At 55.6% G+C, this 25,691-nt stretch overlaps 1 protein-coding gene across 2 annotated transcripts in view; it reads right to left on the bottom strand.

Annotated features, from left to right (window-relative positions):
* The window catches only part of SPIRE2 (spire type actin nucleation factor 2), a 29,526-nt gene extending 10,344 nt beyond the window's left edge, over positions 1-19,182 (bottom strand). The window contains exons 1-7 of one of the 2 annotated variants that reach the window (XM_081273814.1): positions 18,868-19,182; positions 9,954-9,997; positions 4,060-4,419; positions 1,770-1,864; positions 1,531-1,695; positions 652-738; positions 182-305 (exon numbers count right to left, since the gene is read on the bottom strand). In XM_081273814.1, the coding sequence (XP_081129940.1) occupies positions 182-305; positions 652-738; positions 1,531-1,695; positions 1,770-1,864; positions 4,060-4,419; positions 9,954-9,997; positions 18,868-19,142 (1,150 nt within the window). In that variant the 5' untranslated portion in view covers positions 19,143-19,182. The remainder of the gene's footprint in view (positions 1-181; positions 306-651; positions 739-1,530; positions 1,696-1,769; positions 1,865-4,059; positions 4,420-9,953; positions 9,998-18,867) is intronic. The other variant, XM_081273815.1, reaches the window with a different exon arrangement.
* Between the last annotated feature and the right edge of the window lie 6,509 nt (positions 19,183-25,691).

The following is a 25,691-nucleotide window of genomic DNA, read 5'->3' as shown; positions in this document are numbered from 1 at the left end:
ACCCAGAGTAAAGTCAGGGTACCTGAACTTCACAAGGCCAGACTACAAACTGGGACGTCCTCTGCCCAGGAGCTCGTGGAGCGGACACCGACTCCTGATTTGTGGCGTAACCAGGGGAAGTGGGGGACTTCATCCAGGGCCTCCTGGGGTCTCTTCTCCCATCACCCCTCCCCTTGCTCACCACGGGTGCCCAAGCGCTGGTCCCCCACAGGGCGCAGCCTCCGCTCCTGCTTGATTTCTTCCAGGATCTTCTCATGCAGGGTCCTCTGCTTCTGTGGCAAGGGGCGCAGCCTTCTCTCCGAGACCTGCAAAGAGGATGAAGCACGAGGTAGGAGGGACTTAGATAGTGACAGGGGACGCTCAGGAGTGGGGAGATACTCAAGGTTCACAGGACACAGGGCGCTAACTCTTGGCTCTCCAGGAAGGAGTGCTACCCAAAAGGGCTCTGCCTGCAACAGGCATGGGGGGAGGTGACCAGCACCATCCTTCTAGAAGGACGGAGGCCCGGGGCCCATGCCCAACCTTCAGCCAGGAGACAGGGAACAGAGCCCACCCCATTGTTCAGCAGAGGTATGCTCAGGTCCCCCTTGCAGGTGAGACACAGGACAGCACCAGGTCTGAACCACCCTGCAGGAGGCACAGCATGGGCACCTGCTTCAGCGGAGGCCGGGAGCGGATGAAGTCCAGGATAAGCTCATGTGCATCCTTCTTCACTCGTGGGGGGATGTCCCCATCGACCTGCCGCAAAGAAGCCCCAGCTCAGACCGGGGCTAACCTGAGTTCGTAGGGGTTGTCTGCTGGTGACTGGGGGGGCTCACTCAGCCCCTGACACAGCCTGGCCTTCATTTCTGACCTGCCTCTGATGGCATCGGCTCCCTGGGACCAAGCTGTCTCTAGAACTGGTACACAGCAGGTAGTCAGCTACCACCTCCAGTACTCACACCTCTAAGCCCAGCCATTTGATCTCTCTCTACCTTGGATTCTTCTAGAAAGGAGCTTGCTAGTACCCACCTCAAAGGGTTGTCACGGGAATGAATGAACCTGTTCATTTAAAATTCTAAGAGTAGTTGGGTGCTGTGGTACACGCCTGTAATTCCAGCAGCTAGGGAGGCTGAAGCAGGAGGATCACAAGTTCAAAGCCAGCCCTGCAACTCAGTGAGGCCCTAAGCAACTTAGCGGGACTCTCAAAATGAATGAATGAATGAATGAATAAATAAATAAATGGTGCTGGGGATGTGGCTCAGCAGTAAAATTAATGATGATCATAAAATTCCAAGAGTGGCATCAGCCCACGCCAGGGCTGCTGGGTGCTCCTTAGGTGGAATAGCCCTGCAGCCTCAGTTCCAGGTCTCCCGGGCGATCTCCAGATTCCCCATCTTCTTTGTCAAACTGTGTCCCCAACACAACATTGAGCTGTGGGGCCCGAGGGCCACACCTGCCTTATTCATGATCTGTGTGCAGTAAGGGGCTCAGTGTTCAGCCTAAGGAGCCAGGGCCTCCAGCAGAGGCAGGCAGGAGCTCGGCGCTCACCATGACCTTGCGCAGCTGGTAGTTCCTGGCGCGGATGTCCTGCATCAGCATCTCGAAGGGGGTGAGCTGGAACTCGGTGGGCAGGGGGTTGAACTCTGGCTCCTGCACCTTCTTGAGCTTCACCCCACGGCGCAGCTCCCGCATGAGCTGGACCCACAGCCGGGCCTGCCCCAGAGACAGACAGGGCCTCAGCCTGTGCAGCCCCCCGGCACAGCCCTGGGGCGACTCTCCTGTCTTACCCAGTCTGTATGTCCCAGGTTGTCCAGCTCCGCCAGCGGCTTCTCCACCTGAGGCTCATCCTCCCCCAGCCTCTGCAGCATCTGAGACCACACATCTGGTTAGTCCAGAGAAGGTGGGAGGTGGCAGACATGGGACATGGGCTTCCTCACCCCACGGCTACTGCAAACCAGCTGAAAGGGGACCTGTGGAGTCCTGACCCAGGCTGTGGGGCTCAGGAAGATGTCTGGGAGAACCACGCTCTCCACCTCGGAACCAGACAGGTACCTGTCCGTCAGCTCTAGGTGGCTCCTTCTGGGCAGGGGCTGGTGAGAATCTAGTACCCATGTGGCACCTCCTCCCGTCTTACCCACATACCCCAGGGAGGTGTGGCAGGGGTGGGAGCCCAGATCTCAGTGCACACAACACCTCCTCAGGGGCACCTTGGCCAGCTATGGCCCATGTATTCTCCTGAGACATTCACAGCTGCTCCTCCACCACGATCCCCACAGGAGGCCACATGGAACCCAGCACCTCAGAACCTGCAGCTGGACCTCCCACAACATGGCACAGGCTAGGTCCTCAAACTGTCTGAGCAGATGGTGGTGGGTGCAGGCCAGTGTGGTTGCCAGCAGGTACGGGGGGGATCATTCCCAAACCAGGAAAAACGCCAACATCATGGTGAGGGCCAGGAAACATCATGGCATTAGGGACTGTCAGGTGACTGTTCTGGGCTGAGAATTTGGGGAAGGCTGCTGGACTAGCTGCCTCGGTTGCCCTGCATCTCAGTGGCAGCCTGACTACTCTGACTCCCCTGTCCTGGAGAAGCATCTGCCTTTCAGCCCACAGCCACTCTTGACCAAGACAAAACTAGTTACCCTGGCTGCACCCCAAACTACTTGCCAAATGGCTCTGAGACACTCTAGGAAGTACTGCCAGCTCAGAGAAGCACAAGGCATGCCATTCTAATAGCAGTCCCCATGTGGGACCTGGCCAGCCCAGTGGCAAAGGGCAGGAGGGTGGCTCTCCCATCCTGAGCAGGCTGCTTCTCTCCAAAATGCCCGCCTAGACTAGCACAGCTGCACCCCACCGAGGGACCTGTCTCTGTGCCCCCTACCACCAGTTCCCTGAACTTCAGGCCAATGGCTCGACGTACAGAGCTGTGTGTTCCTGCTGAAACAGGAGCCTTGCTGTCTGGGTGAGAAACTGAGCAACAAGACACAGGCTAAGTTCAAGGAAGGAGGAAAGCATCAGGACCACCAACTGTCTGTGGAGTCACAGGAGAACACCCCTAGGATGTCAAGGAAGAGCTGGAGAGAAGGTGGGATGACCACAGGAACTGGGCACGGGCTGGTAACCTCCCCATCTCGGCATGTGAGAGCTGCAGGGGAGGCTGGCAGCTCCAGCCTTTTCTTAGGACCCAAGGGTCAGTGAAGCTACCAAGAACCCCTCTGTATTAGAAGGAAAGAGCACCCGAAAAGGTGAGGGTGGAGTCAGGGACCATACCAGTTAACTCCCAAAATACCTTCCATCACCTAAGCAAAGGAGTGCAGCCAACCTCTCTGACCTCTCCAGGTACCCCTCTCTCCTCTGTGGAAAGCTGATGGGCCCAGGGTCCCTGCACTTAGGTCACTGCCAAACAAACCCATCAGCTCCCTTTGAACAGCACCAACTCCTCCAGGAGGGGCTGAGAGCTGGGAGAGCAGACTGCACACCATCCCTGAGGTCCAGGGGGATCAGGACAGCCCCAGAGGAGAACTGTGGCTTGGGAGCCCAGGGAGACCAGCCCTGCCCTATACTGGCTCTGCAGCGCCCGGCAAGGATCCAGCCTCCCAGAGCCTACATCTGCCCACCTGCAAAATGGGCCCAACCTTAGAGGGGTACCTGGAGAGCAAGGCCAGGTACAGCACATACCCACAAGTACCCCCACGGAACTGCCCACCCACCCCACTTGAAGGATCTGTGTGGTTCTGAGGGGTGGGAAGGGGCTGCCATGGGTATTGTCTTCAGAAGAAACTGGGACCTGGGGAGCAGGTGGGGGCAGCAAGCAGGATTCCCTCACAGAATCATGAGAGCTGGCTTAAGGCAGCAGGAACGAGGCTCGGGCAGAGGCTAGGAGCCAGTTGCTGCCTCCCGAGGCCTTGGTTCCCTTCTCCAAAAACCTGGCCAAAAGGTATGAGGCTTTAGCACACAGCCCAGAGCAGCGGGGGTACTCCCACCCCAGGGGCCAGGTACCCACTAGTAACCCACCAGATCCCCTTCGGGTCTGGCCATCCGCAAGCCCCACCTTCAGCACTGTGTTCCCAAGCTCACCTCCTTGGCCTCCCGCACCCTGGCGAGGAAGGCCCGGAGCTCCAGCGTCTCCACAAAGAGTGCGCGGCACACAGCCTGGTAGTGGGCCTGCGCGCCCCGAGGGTCGGTCAGCCGCGCCGCGCACAGCCGCATGGCCTGGGAGAAGGTGCGCAGGGCACGGGGGCCACCGTCGGCCACCTCCTCCTCCTCCTCCGGACCCCCGTAGCCCTCGTCCGCTGCCCCACAGCCGCTGTCCTCGCAGTCGCTGTTGGCCATGAGGTCGATGAGCCGCTCCAGCTGTGGGCTGAGCTCGCGCTCCTCGCTCTCGTCCAGGCCCCAGTCCAGTGCTCGGTAGATGGCAAAGCCCAGCGACTGCACCATCTGCAGGACAAAGAGGGGTGGGTGGCAGGCGGCAGGGAACAGTGCAGGGCGCCCCAGAGCTGGGCAGGCTGCCAGCCCCTTCACAGGCGGGGAGTGGCCAGGCCCAGTGAGAGGCCAGGAGGGAGGAGCCAACGGCCCTCTGAGGGGATACACCAGGTACAACACGGTGAGGTGCGTGACTGAAGGGGCCGCCGAGGCACACCACTTTGCAGAACAGCTTGGCCCCTCGCAATCCCATAGACGGGGGACCAGTGCCTCAGCGGCTCTCTCCAGGTGCTGAACTGACGGACACTCACAGGGAATGCTACCACCCAGCAAAGAGGAACTAACACGCAGCCCCACGTGCTGATCCAAGGGACAGACTCGGCAGAGAGCCTTCAGGACACACCGTCCCTTCACAGGAGCTCCGGGAGCTGAGCCTGGTCAGATGCAGAGGGTCAGGGGCTCCCCACAGGCGTCCTCTCTGGGGTGCCACTGAGAGGTGGACCTTCCAAGGTTCCACTGCAAGGTCTTCTGCCAGAGTGTGCCCTCGGAGGGAGTGGAGCCCAGCTCTTCCCTCCTCTGCCCTGTGCCCCACCATGAAGTCCTGAGCCACACCGGCCCAAAGCCACAGGGCCAACTGCCATGGACAGAAACTCGGACACTGTGAGCCAGGATGAACCTTTTCAGGTACTTGAGTCTCAGAGGGGGAAAGCTGGCTGACCCCAAGCCAGACATGATGAAGTCTGACCTAAAAAGTAATCACACTGGAGTGGGTAGTGGGTGAAACGAGGGGATCACCAGGCAGGGTGGGTGGGACCCAGTGCCGTGGCGCCCAGTGAACCAGGGACCCGTGCTGTTCTGCCTGCTTTGGATAAGCTTGGGGCTCTCCGAGTTCTTCACCTGTTGGTTCGGTTTGGTTTGTGGCACTGGATCTGAACCAAGGCCTCCAGCATGCTAGGCCAGCACTCCACCTCGGCTACACCCCTGCCCACAGGAAGTGTTTGTTGTTGTTTGTTTTTTAAGGTCATTTTTAAAATCCAAGAGGTCTCGTGGTGGAGGCCTCTGGGCTCAGCGCCTCTCGGCTGGCGTGGCAGGGAACCCTGTTTCCACAGTCTGCCTTTAGGGGCCTGGGGACCAGAGGTCTGTGGAGGGGGAGCAGGTCCTGACACCGCTGCACGGGGACTGCCCTGCCCTGCACAAGGTCCTTGCTCAGCATCTGGATGGCCATCCTCAGTGACGGCCGCCATTTTAAGAGAAAAGTTTTGCTTTCCTGCCCCAGGACCTTCCTGAGAAAGGCTCACCACTCCTCACACCAACCCTCATGCCAACCCTCATCAGGACCACCCAGCTCTGGTTCCCGAGCCTTCCCCGTGAAAGTCCCAGGACCCAAGCCCGTTTGCCCTCCCCCATAGAGATGGCCGTTATCTGTCAGCTCTGAACTCTCGTGTCTCCCGGCCTGGCTCCGACTTTCATCCCTGGCTCACCCTCTCTCCTCCCCTCGCCCTGGCCCACGGGCCCCCTTGGAGGGCTGGGTGTGCTCCAAGCACTGTGACAGGCCACAGCTCTGCTGAATGCAGTGGACAGCCGCCACCCCAGCCTCAGTCTCAAGGTGGCCCACCTTCTCCCCTGAACGCATCACTTCCCCAGGGAGCCCCTGTCTGACTCCTGCTGAAACTCTCTTCCATCACGTAAGTGAAGAGACCCATGGTCCCAAGTCTAGCTCCCCCTTCCCTCTGGCGACTCCTCAGACCTTTCTCCAAAGACCATCTTCTCTATGACATCTCCTGGTGACCTGCACAGGATCTTCAGAGGTACTGACTTTGCAGATATCTGGCCTACCGGTGATTTTGGGTGGGTGGGGAGGACTGGCAAATCATCCCAGTTCCATGTTCAGAAGATGGCAAGAGTCCCATAATTGAGGCCAGCATCTGCCTCCTTCAGAAGAGTGAAGGAGGAGACTTCTGATCCCCGACTAGGCATGGCCATCACCCCTTGCCAGCCTGAAGCAGCCACAGAAGACCGATGTTTAGCCAGGCTCGGTGCACATGCTTGAATCCCAGCAGCTAGGAGGCTGAGGCAGGAGGATCACAAGTTCAAGGCCAGCCTCAGCAACGCAGTGAGACCCTGTCTCAAAATGAAAAAACCAAAATGGGCTGGGGGTGTAGCCAGTGGTGAAGTGCCCTTAGGTCATATCTCCAGTGCCAATGGAAAGGAAGAAAGATCATCACCTCTCACAGCCCTTAAGACTAAGGGTGCAAAGTTTCTGGGGGGATAAGATAAAAATTTAGGATAAAAAAAGATATATACTAAGTCTCAAAGGAACCGCCCAGGAGCCAGGAGAAGCAGGGACCAGAGCTGTTAAGTCTTGAGCCACACGCACTTGGAGCATGCCCTGTGGAAGGAGGAAGCTCAGAGATCCACCCTGGGCCACCTGCAGTCCAGCCCCAGCTACAGCCCTCTGTAGCATTGCCCCGGCCCATCTAGCGACGTTCTCATCTAGAGACGTTCTCATCTAGCGACGTTCTCATCTAGCGACGTTCTCATCTAGAGACGTTCTCATCATCTAGAGACGTTCTCATCTAGCGACGTTCTCATCTAGCCACGTTCTCATCTAGCGACGTTCTCATCTAGCCACGTTCTCATCTAGCCACGTTCTCATCTAGCGACGTTCTCATCTAGAGACGTTCTCATCTAGCGACGTTCTCATCTAGCCACGTTCTCATCTAGCCACGTTCTCATCTAGCGACGTTCTCATCTAGCCACGTTCTCATCTAGCCACGTTCTCATCTAGCCACGTTCTCATCTAGCGACGTTCTCATCTAGCCACGTTCTCATCTAGCCACGTTCTCATCTAGCGACGTTCTCATCTAGCGACATTCTCATCTAGCCACGTTCTCATCTAGCCACGTTCTCATCTAGCGACGTTCTCATCTAGCCACGTTCTCATCTAGAGACGTTCTCATCTAGAGACGTTCTCATCTAGAGACGTTCTCCCCTGAATGGGTATCTACTTCCTGAATAAACCTCTGTTTACTTAGAAAATCATGCAAAAAATATAAATAAATAATGACACTCCTGCCAGGTGTGGTGGCCACATTGATAATCCCAAACAGGAGGCTGAAGCAGGAGGCTCACAAGTTCAAGGCCAGCCTGGGCAACTTAGTTAGACCCCTGTCTCACAATGAAATGAAAAGGGCGGGGTACAGCTCGGTGGCTCGCACTCCCTAGCCTGCGCAGGTCCGGGCTCATCCCCAGCATACGACCTCCCTGTGATCTGCTGGGCATTGCTCTTAGTGCTAACGGACTTTCATGCTTTTCTTTTATGACATGGATCAAAAGGATGCATTTACGCAAAGACACTCTCCTAGTTGGAGCCTGGGATGAGCCTGGTGTCACTCTTCTGCTTGGCTGTGGACAACCCACCGACACCATCTCTCATCTTACAGTTTGGGGAGAGAGGCACAGAGAGGTCAGGTTGCCTGGGCACAGCTTGCAAAGAGCTGGGCCTTTGCTTGGCCAGGCCTGGGTCTGCTGTGTAGAGTCCTCAGCCTTGTCCCTCACAAGGAGGCCACTGCCTTCTCTGGGAACCTTCTGGGTCACCCGCTTCAGGGCCTCTAGCTTCCTGTGTGCCCACCTCTGGGAGCCTGGGGAGCCAGGGCCTGTGCCATGCCGAGCAAGAACAGGTGGCCAACCCAGTGCCAGGCGGAGGGCCAGCAGGAGTGCAGGGCGGCAGTGGGGCCGAGGGTGGCCCCCTGGAGGCCACCTCAGCATGTCTGTGCCTTCTGCAGATGAGCATCAGGGACACAGCTCCAAGCCACACCCTAGACTCTAGAGCAACAGCCACAGCCACAAAACTCCAGCAGAGGGTCACACCTGACAGGTGCCAGCCTGAACCTGGCCCAGGCAGGCGAAGCCCGGGGTCATGGGGGCTCCAGCAGGGCCTCAGTGCCCCTCCTGGGTGCCAGGGTGACGGGGGCAGGCAGGAGTTACAGTCCCCTAGAATTCCCGGTGATCCTTTTGGCCTCTGGGTAGGGGCCAAGAATGAGCGAGGAGGTCGGAAGGGCATCTCACTCCTACTCCGTCCGCCTCGAGCTCCAGGCTGGCTCTGACGGTCTTTCTCATGCAGAACACCCCACCCCATGGACAGGAGGACAGACTGAGGGCACAGGAGGAAAGCCCCCTCTTCCTCCTGGCCTGAGCTAGTGCCACACTGGGGAAAGTGCCAACTGCAGTCCAGTCTTATCTGACAGCTGTGTCAATGAAAGGTCTTCTGTGCCTCCAGTCATCGGAACTCTCTGGAAGTCAAGAATGCTCGTTCCCCATAAGGAAAAGTCTAGGCAGTTGGCCAGGCTCAGAACCTCTAGCCCTGCCGGCATTCCAGCACTGGACAGGCTCAGCAGCCTGGGGGTGGTCAGAAGCTGCAGGGGTCCTGTGGGCGCCTCGTGCAGCCCGAGTAGCAGTCGAGACGAGGTGCAGGCAGCTCCCCTGCTGAGGCTACTCGCTCTCAAGTGCACCTGGGGCCTCTGAGAACGACAATCCTGACGGACTATTCCCATACACTGTTGTTGTGAATATTTATAAATTTTTAGTTGTAGATGGACCCAATACCTTTATTTTAATGTGGTGCTGAGGATCAAACCCAGTGCCTCACACATGCTAGGCAAGCGCTCCACCACTGGGCTATGGCCCTAGCTCCTCTTTATAAATCTTTTTAAAACATTGGAAAGTTTTCAAGTAATAGACTACTTGGGGACTCTGCACAGCAGGGGCCAGCTGCCACCCAGGAGCACTGCACTTGGGAAAAAGAAACTATCCAAAATATTATGCAGCCATGAAAAGGGATGACTAACCACCACAGGGCAATGCAGAGGAGTCTTGGAAACACACAATTGTTTGAGGAATCTCTATGTAGGACAAGAACAGAGCTGGTAAATAAACTCGGCGATGTGCTACTTGAATGGCAGTATTCCAAGGTGAGGGACTATGGGAGGTGAGACACACTGCTAGTTTCTGGGTTCTCAACAACAGATGGTATATCCTCTTCTGGTCCGTGCCCACTTCCCCCTGAGTGTGCCACTGTGTTTACTGTAAAACAGGTGTTATATTAGAGCAGTGGTCTAAAGACACAGAGAAGAACCAAATCCAGGACGTGATCTCGGGGCAGGTGGGTGGAGGAGGAAGGGGTTTGAGATGTGGGCTGGGTGGGAATTCCTTGGCTTGTGTCCTTGGCTGGTTTTCCTGTTTGTTCCTGAAACTCACACCCAGCCTCCAGCACCGTGCCTGTGAGGCCAACCAGGCAGAGGTCATCACCTACTTCCCTCTGGTCAGTAGCAACTCCTCCCTGGCTCTGCCCCAGAGCCCTCGACACCCTGCGGGGCCCTCGCCGCCTGTCCTCTGTGCACAGCTTCCTCCCAGGCCCCGCGAGGCCCTCTGGGTGCTGCACTGTCCTGCCTCGGCGAACAGCTACAGGACTTAATATGGTCAGAGCGTCCACTACGCAACGCAGGTTCACTCTCACAGGATCAAGTCGTCTTTAAAACGGTTTTCAGTACCTGAGCTTCTGAGCTGGCTGGGGACACCATCATGGTCGTGGGCTCTGCAAGAAAAGACAGCGAGTCAGGTTCCCCCAGCAACCCCAGGACCCAAGGACAGGCTGCTGCCCCTGCCTCAGCTCACCATGACCCCAGGGGCCCACAGACAGGCGGCTCCCCAGCCCCCTGCAGCTGCGATGGCCACCCTGAGCCCATGGGAAGGTGGGACGCCCCGCCCCCGGCCCACTTCCCTGTAGGAAAATGCAGTAATCCCCCCACTCTCCAAAGGAACCCCAGAAAGTTCATTGCCAGCTGAGCCACCAGGTCACTTGCAAGGCCCTTCAGGAGCCAGCTCTGGGCAGGACACCTGGGTGCCAAGAGTGACTGTCCCTTTCTGCACTAGAGAAGGCAGACCCCAGTGCTCCCCAGTGCCTGCTCAGAAGAGTGGTCAGCAGTGCTGGTGAGTGGGTCCAGGTGCTGGCGTCCAGGCCTGCTTGGAGACCGAGGGAAAGGAGGGAGCAGCTCAGGTAGGTGGTGGCTGCAGGCAAGAAGCCCTGGTCTGAAGTGAGAAGCTGTGACGCTGGGAACTGAGGTGGCCTGCCTTCGAGTTACACTGTCAGAAGAGACTTGGGCTCAGAGGAGCTGACAGGCTTTGCCTAGCTGGGAATGTCCACCTCGGACTGCGACTCCTGGATCTGAGGCCCACGTACAAGCTCAATGTGATGCTGAGTGGCGGCAGGTAGTGAGTGGCATTTTGCAGGTGCTCATCCATGTATGCCGAATCCAACCCAGGAAGTGGGCAGCTCAGGCACCCATTCACAGATGAAGAGACAGAGGCTCAGAGATGATCTCCTGTGCTCCAAGGTATCACAGCTAGTGGCGGGGGGGATAGTGCCAGAGCAAGGCAGGGGGACCCCAGAATCTGTACCACCAGTTGCTGCCCAAGCCCCCTGCCCCCCAGGTTCCATGGATGCCACGGAATGAGAAACCCACCCACACATACGACATACAAGGGCACTCGAGTGGGCATGGGAGTTTCACTGCCTTCACTCCTACTAGAAAGAGGCGAGACGCGGGAAGACAGACCTCAGGACGGTCTCCGCACGAACCTGCTAATGCCACAGACACTTTCAAAATGCCATCAAGAACCAGGAGGATGGCCCAAGATAAAGGAGACTGCCACCCACTGCAGTAATGGGAACAGTCCAGGCCAGCATCGGTGAGGTCAGGAGAGGCCAGCAGTGTGCAGCAGGCCACAGGCTCCTGTCCTGGGCCAGCGTCCTGCCTGCTGGGCAGTCAGGGAAGCTGGCAGCCACAGCTGGCTCCAAGTAGTGGGGAGGTAGAAGCATCAGACCCAGGACCCAGGTGCTTCCTGGAGGCCAGTGCCTGGGTCATGCTGCTGGTCGGGAAGGGCAGGAGGGGCTGACCAAGAAGGGTGGCCAGCCCTTCCAAGCTCTCTGCACACTGATGGCACACGCAGTCTAGCTCTGCAGCCAGCTCTCTGTGGAAATGCTTTCAATGCTTGTGTTGCTGGCTCAAATAGTTCATATATTAGCAAAAACAACAACAAAAAAATCATGCCAAAATTAAAGTGTCTGTGAATCTTAATTGTTTTCAGTTGCAAGGACTTAGGAACTCTCCAGGGTTTGATGAGCAGGCTCGGCCTGCTGAGATGGGGGGTGAAGGAGAGCTCTCGGGGAGGCTGAGCTGGGGCCTCCACGAGGCTGTCACAAAACTCCAGCAAGTTCCAGCCTCTGTCAGCCACTTCGTGGGGGTGGTGCCAGGAATCCCCCTCTGTGGTGAGGAAACTGGGGCTCAGGCAGACTCAGAGATCTGCCTAAGTCCACCCAGCTAACAAACGGCAGAGCTGGGTCCCCGCCAAGCCGAAGCACACTCCTGACCCACCCACCCAACAGCCCTCATTGGAGTAGACAGAAGCAGACAGAGGCAGCGGGACCCAGGAGATCACGTGTCTATGGTGAGGGGAGATGGAGCCAGACACAGGCTCCCACCACCACTCCCGAGCCCTGCCGTGGGCAGGACCGCTCAGCGCCCCTCTTCCTACGAGAAGAGAAAAGGAAACCCACTCCAGATTCTCTTGCGTGGAATGGCAAGTGAGGAGAACTGAAGCCTAGGCACTTCTCTGAACACTGTTCTGGTGGTGGAAGGACAGACTGCACTTGGAGGAGAGGTGCCCAGAGGACCTTCGCAGCTGCCCCCAGCAGCCTCCAGAGGACGCGCACAGCCCTGCGTGGCAGGTGAGAGGAGGTACCTGCACCTCTGCCCCGTCTGCCCCAGGAGGACCGGAGAGGTCAGATCCTGGCCAACCTGTGGCCCTCAGGCTCTGGGTGTCCTCCCTCTGACCTCACTTTCTCACCTGCAGGACAGAGGTGACACCGACGTCTAACAGTGTCACCTCAGAGAGGTGCAGCAAGAGAGGCAGAGAAGCTTCCCGAGGCGGAAGTGTATGCAGAGCACCTACTGCACTGTGGCAGGGCCTGGAGTCAGGACCACCTGCCCAGAGCGTCATGTGGCCACAGCAGGCTGCAGAAACAGCGTACGTGAGCCTGGTAGACAGGAGAACTGGCCGCAACCCAGGAAGGCCACCACCAAAGTCTCTCAAAACCACGGCCCCGGTCTGCTTCCCGAAGCCTTGCCACACGGCATGACGCCACCTGCCACTCACTGTAGCACCTTCTCACCACAAGACACTGGAAATACACACAGACAGGAACAGGGCATCCTGGAGTGGAGTGGGAGGGCAGAGGGCAGCTCTAGGTTTCAGAGCAGAACCTGTGTGCTGGTGTGCGTGAAACTTTACACTGTGGCTAAGAGGCCAGTAGGTGGGGACCCTAACACAGGGCTCTGGGACGCTACTCTCTCTGCAAGTTCTGAATTTGGGTCTTGTGGACGCACTACAGAGTCAAGAAATCAATTCGTGCAAAAGGGTGCCACTCAACGTGCAGTGCTGCCCTGTCTCAGAGGTGGGGTGGAGCCCAGAGCCAGCAGACTTTGGACCCAAACACCCTGTGTGCTCCCAGCAGCCCAGGGTCTCCACCACCTCGCTCCCCTCTCACGGGGAGACACCACCCCCATGGTCACTGTCAGGGTGAGTGAAACACACCCAGTGTCGGTGATTTCAGAGCTCTCCACAAAAGCTCGTTCCACAGTCAAGACTCTAACTGCCAGACCTCGTCGGGCCCTCGGTGGAGCGTCAGCCTGCAGGAGCTGGAGGACTCCCACAGGCAGGTTCAGAAGTCGCAAGCTCTGTTTGTTCAGCAAACACAGAGCTCTTTGGGTCAAAGGGATACAGGTGTGTCCCTCCTCCTGGGTCACTTCTGCCAATTCTTGGGCTGAGATCGGCAAGATTCTCCACACGCTCCCCAGGGGCTCCCCTCAGTCCACTGGGCAAGGATCTGAGAGGAGACCCAAGGGGATTCGAGAACCTTGGGTGGAATGTGGATTCTAGAACCACTTGGAACATTCCTGGGCCCCGCAAAGATCTACTGAAGTGGAATCTGTGGGAAGGACCAGCACAGGGTGGTTCTGACCACTGGGGTGGTTCTGACTGTTCAACAGGCGTAGTGGGGCCCTGACAGCAGAGGGTGGGGTGCAGAGACCTATCGAGGAAGGTGTGCCAGGGTTCATGTTCCATCATATGTAAATTTCACATCAAAAGAAAGAATTACAAACAAAGGCTAAGCTCTCGAAACAGCACACATGCTGAAGTATTTAGGGGAAGTAGATTGATGTGTGTACAACAATTTCCTGGAAACGCATCAAGAATGGGCCAGGCGCCATAGCACACACCTGTAGTCCCAGCCACTCAGGAGGCTGAGGCAAGAAGATCACAAGTCCAGGCACACCTTGGCCATTCAGCAATACCCTGTCCCAAAAAATAATTTTTAAAAATACGAAAAAAATAAAAGAAGAAAAAATGGAGAGCGACATGACACCCAGATGTGGGGGTGGAATTGGGAGCGTACACACCTGCAGGCCCCCTGACTTCTGCGTGGCATGGCCGGGGGACACAGGCGGCAGATGTAGGCAGGACGGCCAACAGCTGACCTAAGGAAAAGGCTATTCTGGATCGATACCCTCTTAAGACAGAAGAGAATGGGTTTGTGTCACCTCGAGCCAGAAGGTCGTGGAGATCTGTCCTGAAGCCACAGATGCCCACACTCTCCTTTCTGCTCACCCCTCAGTCCCTGGAGAAGGACCAAGGCAGATGCACAGGGGGAAAGTGGGATTCCCTGGGAATGGACAGAAGCCGAAACAGTGGCTGGGAGCTTCCTCCCGCTGCCCAGGCCCCCTGTGCTGGTCTGCCCAGTGAGCAGACACCATTTCCAGGCCCCTCTCCTCCCTCTTAACCAGGCCTCTGCATCGCTCTGAAGGGTCAGAGTTAAACCCTGGCAGCCTGTCCCCAGGGTTTAATCAGGCCTCATGCCAGGGCCAGACCATCCAGTGCCCCAGGATTCCTGGTGCTGCACTGGAGTCAACTCTGTCCCATGTGGGGCAGAGAAACCCCCCGTGGATGCCAGGCAGGCAGCTGGTGAGTGTGTGGAGGGTGCGGCTGGAAGGCGACAGCAAGCTGAACCTCACGCGTGACGTGGGGCCCCCAGGCTCCTGGACATGTGGAGCCCTTTCCAAAGTCACAGCACAGGTGGGGTGGTACCAGCTAGGACAGGCACCTGGGCCGCACGTGTCCAGGATTTATGGGAGGGCCAGCCTGGCATGGGCAGTGTCAGAGAGGTCACACACACAGAAGGTGATCGTCCTGCAAGGTGAGGCTTGCTCAGAAGATGGATTCCAGAAATCTGTCTGCAAACACACCTTGCTCACCCCCCCCACACACCTCACAGTGACTGTCTGGCAGCCCTCTTCCAGAAAGCAGAGCTCAGGGACAGGCACTGACCGTCAAGAAATGTGCAGCGCAGCAGCACAGGCCTTCACTGGCACCCCCAAGGCTAAGATGGTCAGTCACACAGCTCTAAGGCACAGGCCATCGTCACACCCACAACTGTCAATTCAGGCGGCTGTTTTCCCTGTGACTTTGGGTTTCTCAGCAGTGGAAGAGGCTCTTAACGACAGCTCTCCCAGGAGGAGTGACCCCAACACCTCAGCACCTGTCCTACAAGCACCTCTCAAGGTTGGCTCCCATCGCGGTGAGGAAGGAAAGCTCCCACCCTCCTGGGTGGCCTCTGTCACCCTTCACCATGACTGGACTAAGTGGCCCTCAAGGTCAAAGAGCACAGCTCCAAGAGTGCCTGCAACAGCCAGGCAGGTGGCATAGCTGTGACAGGCACCTCCAGCCATGGCCAGGACTGGCCAGGACCCAGCTCTAAGAACCACCAGGAATGTTCTGGCAGCCAGGAGACTTGGGAAGGGGAATTCTCTCTGGAAGCAGAATCTGACCTTTCTGACTAGCTCCAGCTTCTCCCCAGCATAACTAAGGACACCAGCCAAGGCAAGACCACTCAAAGCTCATCTGCACACATCTGGGCAGGGGGGATGGTGAAAAGAAGATGAGCTCAACAGACTCTTCTGGCCACCGGTGGAATCAGGGACCTCCAGCAGCAGAGAGAGCCAGCTGTGCGCTTCCTGATCCCAAAGGTCCAACCACACTCCTCAATAGCCAAGGGCCCCATTTCAGCACCTGGCAGGAGCACGCTGGGCCAGGAGACACACAGCGAAGTGTCTGTGGCTGGCACAGAGGCCAGCTCACACATGCAGCAGCAGCACCCCTGGCTGTGACTTGTGGGCCCAGGCGCAGCAGACCCCCTGAGGCCAGAGCCTGCTCTTGAGCACTGCTGGGGGCGAGAGTGAAAGACAAGTCAGCCCTGTGGACACTGTGGTCCAGTTCTGGGCAGGTGTCTTTTTATAAATTTATTTTTTATTTTGCGGGGTACCTGGAATTGAATTCAGGGACACTTGGCCACTGAGCCACATCTCAGCCCTATTTTGTATTTTGTTTAGAGACAGCACTGAGTTGCTTAGCACCTCGTTTTTGCTGAGGATGGCTTTGAACCCATGATTCTCCTGCCTCAGCCTCCTGAGCCGCTGGCATTACAGGCGTGGGCCACCACACCTGGCCTGGACAAATGCCTTTTAATGGCCTTTGTGTTAGGAACCTGGGGCTACAACATAAAAAGGGAAGGCCTTGTATCCACTCAAGAACGAGGAAGTAGCAATGGAGCCTAACACTGCTCCAGAGAACCCTGGGGACAGCCAGGCTCAGACCCACAGTCCACCCCAAGTATAAAGAGTGGGGCCTGACTGAAAAGGTGGAGCATCAAAAGGCAAGAGCTGGGGATGGAGCTCCAGGATAGAGTTTGGACTTACCATGCAAGAGACCCTGGGTTTGAACCCCATCACCAAAAAGAAAAGTGGGCCAATAAAAATGAATAAAAATATATCTGTGTAAGTGAGCGTGAGTGCAAGGCAGGAAGTAAAGGGAGAGGAGGCAGCCATGGCTCCCCTCACCCCAGGGGCACCTAGCACCAGCCTCCACTGTCCCCTGGGCATCTTCCTGGAAGAAAGCTGGGCCCGAAGCTGGATGCTCCAGGGGCCGATGCCCAAGTCCCACTTTGCAGAGCACATTCCCGTGGGGCAAGCCACCCTGGGACTGCAGGAGGTAGATCCACTGAGAGCGCTGCAGGCCACCTGACCACTGGCTGTGCTGTGTAGGGAACAGCTCCACAGAGCTTCACCTGATGGGGTTTCCTGAGTCCATTTTAAAAAATAATCCTTTCCCTATCTTGAGGTTTTAATAATGGCCTCTTAAAAATAACTCCACAGGCTAACACATTTCCCATTCTTCAACTTAAAAAAAAAAAAAAAAAAAGAGAGAGGCAGCCAGGAGCAGTGGCACAGGCCTGTAATCCCAGTGGCTCAGGAGGCTGAGGCAGCAGAATTGCGAGTTCAAAGCCAGCCTCAGCAACTTAGCAAGGCCCTATACAACTCAGTGGGATTCTGCCTCAAAATAGAATACAAAAAAGGGCTGGGGATGTGGATCGGTGGCTAAGTGTCCGTGGATTCAATCCCCAGTACCAAAGATAAAATAAAGGCAGACAGAAGTCATAAGCCATCACCACTGTGAGGAATGTTTATGAACAGAAACCCGACCAGAGACCCTGTTCAAACAGAGATAAGGCTCTTCAATGCGCAGGCCTGTACTGAGCTTTGATTCCTCAGCCAGGAAGTGCCACTAGATCTGTGATGACTGCCACATTGGCAATGACTGGGAATAAGCAGCACGTAGAATCCTGGGGGAGAGAGAGAAACAGATGACCCACATCCCAAGCATGGCCCTCTGATATTTGGGACAGAACCAATAGGAAGCCCAGCTTGGCTTGCCCACAGTTCAGGGAGACACCAGGAAACCCCAGGGATAGCTGCTATGGTTGTGGGCAACAACTCACCACTCCCACTCTGCTTGGGTTTTCCCATCCTTAAAAATCAGAGGCCAGACTATACACTCCCTGCAGTCCTGTCCTGCTCTGCAGAGCTGGGAGCCAGACCCTAGGGTATCACTTATCTCCAGGGCTGGGGTAGGCCCAGGGAGCATCTTATAAGGAGGACAGAGCCTCAGGAGAAAAGCTCTGTGAGTATGCAGACTCCAGGTGAGAGCAGGTCACTGTGCACCTGCCCCTCTGCCCAGTCTTTGAAAGACATGGCAGCACAGTGGTTCAGAGCATGAGTGCAGAGTCCAAATTCTGCCACTTTCTGAGTGACTTTGGACTTTCTGAGGCCTGGGCCTCAGCTTACCTGAGAGTAAAGTGGGAATAATACCATGATGTTGGTGCTTACTATTTCCACCCATCAAATCAATGTATCAATGCTTTTTGTGCAAAATTCAACTTGCAAGTGTCACAGGCAGGGGTTGAAAGGAAGAAGAAGCTGAGGGAGAAAGCTGCAGGCTCCTGGGGGGACACAGCAGGGCCCTCCCCACTGTAAAAGGCAGCCACTGTCTGCTGCCTCTGCTGGGTTTTGCCCTGCTCCTGCCCCGTCTTCCACAGAAGCCTGCTCCAGAGCAAGTGCAAGGCCATAGCTGAGGACTGGAGGGAGGCCAGGCTTCAACCAGTGCACACAGCCTGCCTTTGTGCTCACAAAAGGGTTTCAGCTTTGGGGTAATATCATCCTATGCGCCATACACAAACCTTCCATTCTCCAGGGAGGAAAACAACTTAAAGGGGAAAGTACATAACCAGGTAAATGCACCACTTTCAACAGACCTCAAACATATTTCAGGGGCTAAGTTGTTGGGTCTTTTGGATAAAAAAAAAAAAGCAGATTTTACACTCTCCTTGCTCCCTCTCAATTAAACCCAGGAAACTGGTGTGTATTCCGCACAGATTCCCAGGAGGCAAGCCCCTCCCCCACCCTCCATGAAAGAGCTAGCCTGGGGACATTCTGTGTCCTCTCCGCGTCACTAGAGAGCGGCAGGGACTCTTTGTACCCGCAAAGCCCTGCATGAGCCATATACTGAGGGCTGCAGAACCCAAAGCCAGGAGGAGTGGCCCAGGGAGAGCAGGCAACAAGAATGGCATCATGCCTGCTTCCCGACTTCACCCCAGGTACTAGCAATCTGGCCAAAGCCCCTTCTCAGCCGAGGTAAGCGTGCCCCGCCGCAGAGCAGCTGGCCTTGATGCCAGGAGAGACGGGAGGACGAGAAGGGGACGATGAGGGGTCCCCGGGTCTGGAAAGGCAAGGAGGGCAGTGCCGGGCCCAGCGGAGGTTCCGGATCCAGAGGGCAGGGGGCCTCCAGGTCCAGCAGCCAGTCAGGAAGGAGGACTCGGGTCCAGCAGCAGGACGGCGCCGTGGGCGCCAAGGAGGTCGCGGTCCCTTTCACCAGAGACCCACCCCGTGAGCCGCCGGCGCGTCCCGGCCGCCACCGGCAGCCGCGGGCCACACCCCCGCCGCCCGCCGCGCTCACCCGGCTCCTGCCGCGCGCCGACCGAGCCGTCCCGGTGCAGCAGGATGTCCGCGGTGTCGCGGATGCGGCGCCGGCCGCCGGGCGCGCCCCGCAGCCCGCGGCAGGCCTGGAAGCACACCGCCCAAGCCTGCTCCTCGTTGATGGGCTGCTCGTACACCTTCAGCACCTCCTCCAGGGACAGCTCCCCGGGCGCCCGCCGCGCCGCCGCCCCCGCGCGCTCCGGGGCCGCCGCGCCGCCGCCGCCGCCGCCAGCCCGGGCCATGGCCGCCCATCATCGCCGCCCGCGCGAGCGCCGGGTTTCCATCGCAGCCGCCGGGCACCGCCGAGCGCGGGGCGGGTCCGCGCCGTCCGCGTGCCGCGTCATCCCGGCGGCCCCGCCCCCACCGGCCGCCGCAGGTGGAGCGGCGGGTGCGCAGGGGGGCGGCGCCGGGTGCCGGAGGACCAGCGCGCTGGGGAGGGAGGACCGGGGGCGCTGCACAACTGTGGGAGGGAGGCCAGAGTGGGGGACCAGAAGGGGAACTTGAGCCCAGCGGGCAGTGTGGGAGAGGGAGGGGCTCAGGGAACTGGGGCCAGGGCAGGACTGAGGGTGGGGCGCTGACCCAGGCGACCCCGGCCCAGGCCAAGAGACTCATTCCTGATGGAGACGTTCTGGAAGACACCCCACTCTCCCCAACCCCGTGCTCAACGGGTCCACGCCCAGCCCGCTCTAGGCTCACTGTAGGCTGGGCTCCTCTAGACCGGCCTCCGCTGTGGACACACTGCAGTGATGGGGGGCGGGGCTCCCACCCGGAGAAGCGAGTCATGCCGCTGTGAACTCTTTGGAGGGCCTGAAGCAAGGTGACCCCAGGAGACTGCTGGGGTGGGTCAGGGTGAAGGTGACCCGGGCTTCGGGCATGAAACACTTAATAGATGACCCTTTCTAGGAGGGAAAGTGTGTCTGCTTCCATCTCTCCGCTGTCCCTGAGACAGTAGACACAAGAAGACACAGGGTTGGCCAGAGATAACAGCACCCACCCACTCTGTTTCAGGTCCCCTACCCACAAGTCAGGTGGTGTGCCAGCCAGGGACCTGCTTTGTTGGGGTTGATCCAGAAACCTCTCAGTGGTAGTCGGCCAGGAAATGCAAGTGGGAAATCACCAGGAAGCACAAAACCCAGGTTCCTGGGACTGGAAGATCTGACCAGGGCTGGAGTGAATCCTGGGCCTCTGAAGTTCCCTGGTGATTCTGGGCCGCTGGGTTTAAAAACCTCAGCAACAAGGCCATCTCACCTTGTTTGAAGGGAACTTCTGGAGGGTAGGTTTTCACCTGGGGCCCCACTGTCGGATCATCCCTTCTGTATCTTTAATCTCAAAGCAGAAAGGATTTTGTTACATGTGAGTCATATTTTTAAAATCTTTTTGTTTGGTTTATTTATTTATTTATTTTTTAGTTGTTGATAGATATTTATTTTGTTTATTTACACGCTGTTCTGAGAATCGAACCCAATACCTCACACATGCCTGGCAAGTGCGCTACCACTGAGCCCCAGCCCTGTTTCATTTATTTTTTATGTAGTTCTGGGGATTGAACCCAGGGCTTCATGCAGGCTAGGCAAGTGCTTTACCACTGAGCCACCTCCCCAGCCTGACACATGTAAGTGTGACTAGAGTTTTTATAATCAATTGTGGGATGACTTTCACATCTTTCCCTGTTCCCCAAGCTTATGAGACATGAGATGCAGGAGCACTGGTACTTTGTAGAAGGAAAGTGGAGATGAGAGAAGGGAGAGAAAGATGGCACAGCCTGGGGCTCAGGCTCAGCTTCCCCAATCCTGCACCCATGAAAGGAAGGAATTTCAAGGGTTGCTTCTGAAGGGTAGGCTACCTAGCTTCTGTGAAGCGTCTTGTGTAGAAGAGAATGCCCTCAGCATGTCAGGTGGCTCCTCGGGAATCAAGACTTGGGATGGCCTCACCTCTTACCCCCCCTCAGTGGGAGCTGGGTGTGGCTGCACTGTAGCTGTGCTGCTCCCCCTCTTCCTGGTGGCAGGAGCATCCCTGGAGGTGCAGCCACAGTCATAGGAGAGGATGGAGATGGAAATTTCCCTAGTGGGAAAGAGGGACACCTGCCCTCGTTCTTGGAGGTTTGAATGTCCCTAGCTGACCACAGACTTCAGGGTTTCGTTGGATGAGCAGGAGCCTCCAGCAGCTTCCTCACTTGGCCAGGGCCTGGTGAGACTCATGCCTGGCTTCCTCAGGGGCCTGGAGACCACCTTCTTATAAGAGTCCTGTGACCCTTTCTCACCCCGCTTCCATCACAGCTTCAGGGACCCCTGTGCGCTTCCTCAGATATCAGCCAGCAAGATTCAGAACTAAGGAAAGAAAAGTGGAACTTAGGTTCTTCTTACTTATGTCCTGAGGATTTGTTACTTATCTAAAAGTTTATCCCCCTGTGCATGACCAAATGAGGTAGCAGAAGTGTTGGCCAGTGCTGGAAACGCTACTGACACATCCCCCAAAAGGACCAGATGAGACCCAGAAATTGGCCCTAGGTGAGAAGTCTTCTGACTTTTTTTTTTAGTTGTAAATGAACAGAGCACCTTTCTTTCTTCCTTCCTCCCCCCCCTCTTTCTTTTCTTTTTTCTTTCTTTCTCCAGGAATTGAACTCAGGAGCACTTGACCACTGAGCCATACCCCCAGCCCCATTTTGTATTTTATTTAGAGACAGGGTCTCACTGAGTTGTTTAGCACCTCGCTTTTGCTGAGGCTGGCTTTGAACACATGATCCTCCTGCCTCAGCCTCCCGAGCCACTGGAATTACAGGTGTGTGCCACCAAGCCCAGCTACATTTATTTATTTATTTATTTATTTATTTATTTATTTATTTATTTATTTATATGTGGTGCTGAAGTTTGAACTCAATGCATCACACATGTTAGGCAAGCACTCCACCACTGAGCCACAGCCCAGAGCATCTTCTGACTTCTTCCTCTTTTTTTTTTGTTTTGTTTTGTTTTGTTGTTGTAGATGAACAAGTTCCTTCCTTCCTTCCTTCCTTCCTTCCTTCCTTCCTTCCTTCCTTCCTTCCTTTCTTGTACAGGGGATTGAACTCAGGGGCACTCAACCACTGACTGCATCCCCAGCCCTGTTTTGTATTTTATTTGAGACAGAGTCTCCCTGAGTTGCTTAGTGTCTGGCTAAATTGCTGAGGCTGGCTTTGAACTAGTGATCCTCCTGCCTCTGCCTCTTGAGCTGCTGGGATTACAGATGTGTGCTACCACATCTGGCCTGTCTTCTGACTTCTTAATTGTGGGTTTGCAGCAAGAAATATTTCAATCTTGTAGAGTGGGAGGCTGAGGGTGACTTTTTTTCTTTGTGGTACTGAGGGTTGAACCTAGGTTCTTGTGCATGCTAGGCAAGGGCTCTACCCCTGAGCTACATCCCTATTTTTGTTTTTTATTTTGAGATGGGGTCTTGATAAAGTGCCCAGGCTTGTCTTAAACTTGTGATCCTCCTTTCTTAGCCTCCTGAGTGGCCACCATGCTCAGCTCTGAGAGTGACTTTTAAGCCAATGATCAGAACTGAAGAGTAAATCTACTCAAAACCAGAGTAATTGGCCCATGGCTCCAACAACTAGATGTAACTGTTATGTCCTGTGGTGAGCTCTCGATACCCTGATGAGTTCCACAGTTAGTCTCTGAAGTCAAAGTTAGCCATTTTCTCCAGCTGGGAGAAGCACTAGAGCTGAAATATTCATTTTTGCCCATCAAGAAAGAAACACAGGATCTCAGAATCAAAGAAATATCAGTTCTTCCATAACTTTTACTTGCCATCTGGATTTTAGAAATAAATCAGTTTATTTCCAGCTATTAAATAGAGATTGGGGATGGGCACATGGCACATGCCTGTAATCCTGGCAGCTCAGGAGGCTGAAGCAGGAGGATCGCGAGTTCAAAGCCAGCCTCAACAAATTAGCAAGGCCCTAAGTGCCCCTGAATTCACTCCCCAGTACTGAGAGAGACAGAGAGAGAGAGAGAGAGAGAGAGACTGGGGCTGGGGCTCAGTGGTAGAGTGCTTGCCTAGGCACTGGGTTCGATCCTCAGCACCACATAAAAATAAATAAATAAGTAAAATGAAGCGTTGTGCCTTTTTTTTCCTGAGAGACAGAATTTTAATATTTATTTTTTAGTTATCAGCGGACGCAGCATCTTTGTTTTGTATGTGGTGCTGAGGATCGAACCCGGGCCGCACACATGCCAAGTGAGCGCGCTACTGCTTGAGCCACATCCTCAGCCCACGTTGTGTCTTTTTTTTTTTTTAATTTTTTTTAAATGTTTTTCTTTTTTCTTTTTTTTTTTTAAGAGAGAGTGAGAGAGAGGGGGACAGAGAGAGAGAGAGAGAGAGAGAGAGAGAGAGAATTTTAATATTTATTTATTTTTTAGTTTTCGGCGGACACAACATCTTTGTTTGTATGTGTTACTGAGGATCGAACCCGGGCCGCACGCACGCCAGGTGAGCACGCTACCGCTTGAGCCACATCCCCAGCCCGCACATTGTGTCTTTCTACAACTAAAAATATATTAAAAAAAAAAAAAAGACAGGACTGAGCTGGGTGCAGTGGCACATAGATGGAATCCTAGCACCCCCAGTGACTGAAGCAAGAGGGTTGCAAGCAAGGCCAGCCTGGGCAACTTGGTGAGGCTTTGTCTCAAAATCAAAACTAAAAAGAGTTGGTGTGTGGGGCTGGGACTGTGGCTCAACGGTAACCCACTTGCCTGGCATGTGTGAGCCACTGGGTTCAATTCTCAGCACCACATATAAATAAATAAAATAAAGATCTATCAACAACTAAGGGATAAACATTTTAAAAATAAAAATAAAAAGAGTTAAAGAGTTGGTATGTAGCTCAATAGTAAAGCTCCCTGCTCAAGCCCCAGTACAAAAAAAAAAAAAAAAGGTTAACTGAGAGTATAATAAAAATTGGTGTAGGTCAATCATTAACCCAACTTGGAAAGCTATTCCTATATTTATAGGGTCACTTGTAGCTTACTTCATTTCCAGTAAATTAGAAAATAGGGTGGTATCCATGACTCTGCCTGGGGACACACTAGAATCCCTTAGTGCTTGGAACTGGATCATCCCTTTGCTGAGTTTATTTGCAAATACACTCCCAAAATAGTCACCTTTGGTGTGAGCTGTTCTGCTCACACTGTTCACAGCACCAGGTACCCCGGAAAGCCTGGAGAAAGAGCTGTGAAAGGCCCACCTCTGTTCCTGGAGGGGCCACCGTGGGGAAACAGGCCCAGTGCTGGACATGAGCTTCGAGCGCCCCCGTTGGTTGTCTTTTTGCATACTCTACACGCAGAGCTTCAAGAAGATCCTACACGTCTTCTCCAAGGAAACTGTCAATCTTGGCCCCTGGGGGGCATTGCCAGGGGAGGGCTATGAGCTGACCACTGTGCTGGCACAGGTTGGAAAGCTCTGGGGATTTTCCTATGAGCATCTTCGCAGATGTAGAGGCTGGAGGCCAAAAGGTGATGTGGGGACTGGGTCCCCAGGTGTTCTGTGGCTACAAGTAGAGACAGTTCTGGGGCACTGAATTCAGGAGTGTAAGACTCCTGGTGTAGCAAGTACACCCGCAGTGCCTGGGCACAAATGTCAGAGTGAGCCAGGCAGAGACAATTCCAGAGCAAAGACCTTGTGCACCAGCCCAGACACAGGTGGGATTGCTTCGCCTGTGGCGAGTAGAGGCAGAGATCCTTGGGCCCACACCTCAGGAAGTCAAGTTCAGATTCAAAAGCAGGTCGGCTCCTCCCCGGGGATTCTGTGCACACCATGCAGTGAGCAGCCGAGCTTTTGCCAGGACTCAGAGGCCCTGAATGCCTTCTTTGTCATGCTCCCTGCAGCCAGGCAGGGCCAGAGTTCAGGGGTCTGAGAGGAAAAGCTGAAATGTGAGAAGCTGGGGTTTTGTGCTGTAGGTCTATTTTGGGATAATGATGAAAGCTGTGAATCCCCAGGGAGGCCAGGTAGAGCCAGGCTGGGCTTGGTTTCTGGGAGGAAACCCAGGGCAGCTGGGAGGGAGGGCTGTGGGAGCCAGGGCTGCAGGGGGAAGAGCCAGAGAAGAGGACGAACTGTGGCCACTGCGAGGGTCCAGGGCAGAGCCAAGATGAAGGTGGAATGGTGGACACACTTCGGATGGGGGTGGAGGGTCTTCTCCCTCCATTCCTGGCATCTCCACCCTCCCTACAGCTCAGGATCGAAACTCTCAGCTTGGGATCCTGGCAACTCTGGGGGTTGAGGCAGGCAGATCTCCAGTTCAAGGCCAGCCTGGAAAACTTAGTGAGAGCCTGTCTCAATGTAAAATAAAATAAAAATGGCAAAAGAAAAAAACTCCCAGACTCTCTCATCTAGTAAGATCAACCTCCAAAACAAACAGCTTCTGAGAATTGGCAGACCCTGGTTGTCCCCTGCTCCTGCTGGTCGCCCTCAGCCTGTGGTTGACAGGTGAGCCTAGAGCCATGCAGGGCGCCTGGGAGCCCAGGTGGCCCCTGCCCTCCACCCCAGCTCTCAGCACCTGCAGTTCTCAGTCCCCCATGGCACTGGCCACCTGTCCTCAGCAACCATGTCCTACTTGTGTGTCTGCTCCCAGGGGCCTGGTCACTTCAGGAGGGTAGGGCTGTGGCCTGTTTTGCTTTTATTGCGGCAGCATCCTCTGGGAAGGGCCCCAGGGAGGTGTGGGTGGGATGCCAGGGAGGGGCGTGCCGACTGGAGCCGAGGGAGCGCCTCTCCTGCCCGTGTGCCTGTGCGCAGCCCTGACCGCCTGGTGAGCACTCTGCTGCTCTCACTTCA

The sequence above is a fragment of the Spermophilus citellus genome (genome assembly GCF_964194105.1).
Source record: "Spermophilus citellus genome assembly, chromosome: 18".
NCBI lineage: Eukaryota > Metazoa > Chordata > Mammalia > Rodentia > Sciuridae > Spermophilus > Spermophilus citellus.
Note: the sequence above shows the minus strand (reverse complement) of the source record. Positions and strands in the feature narration are given on the sequence as shown.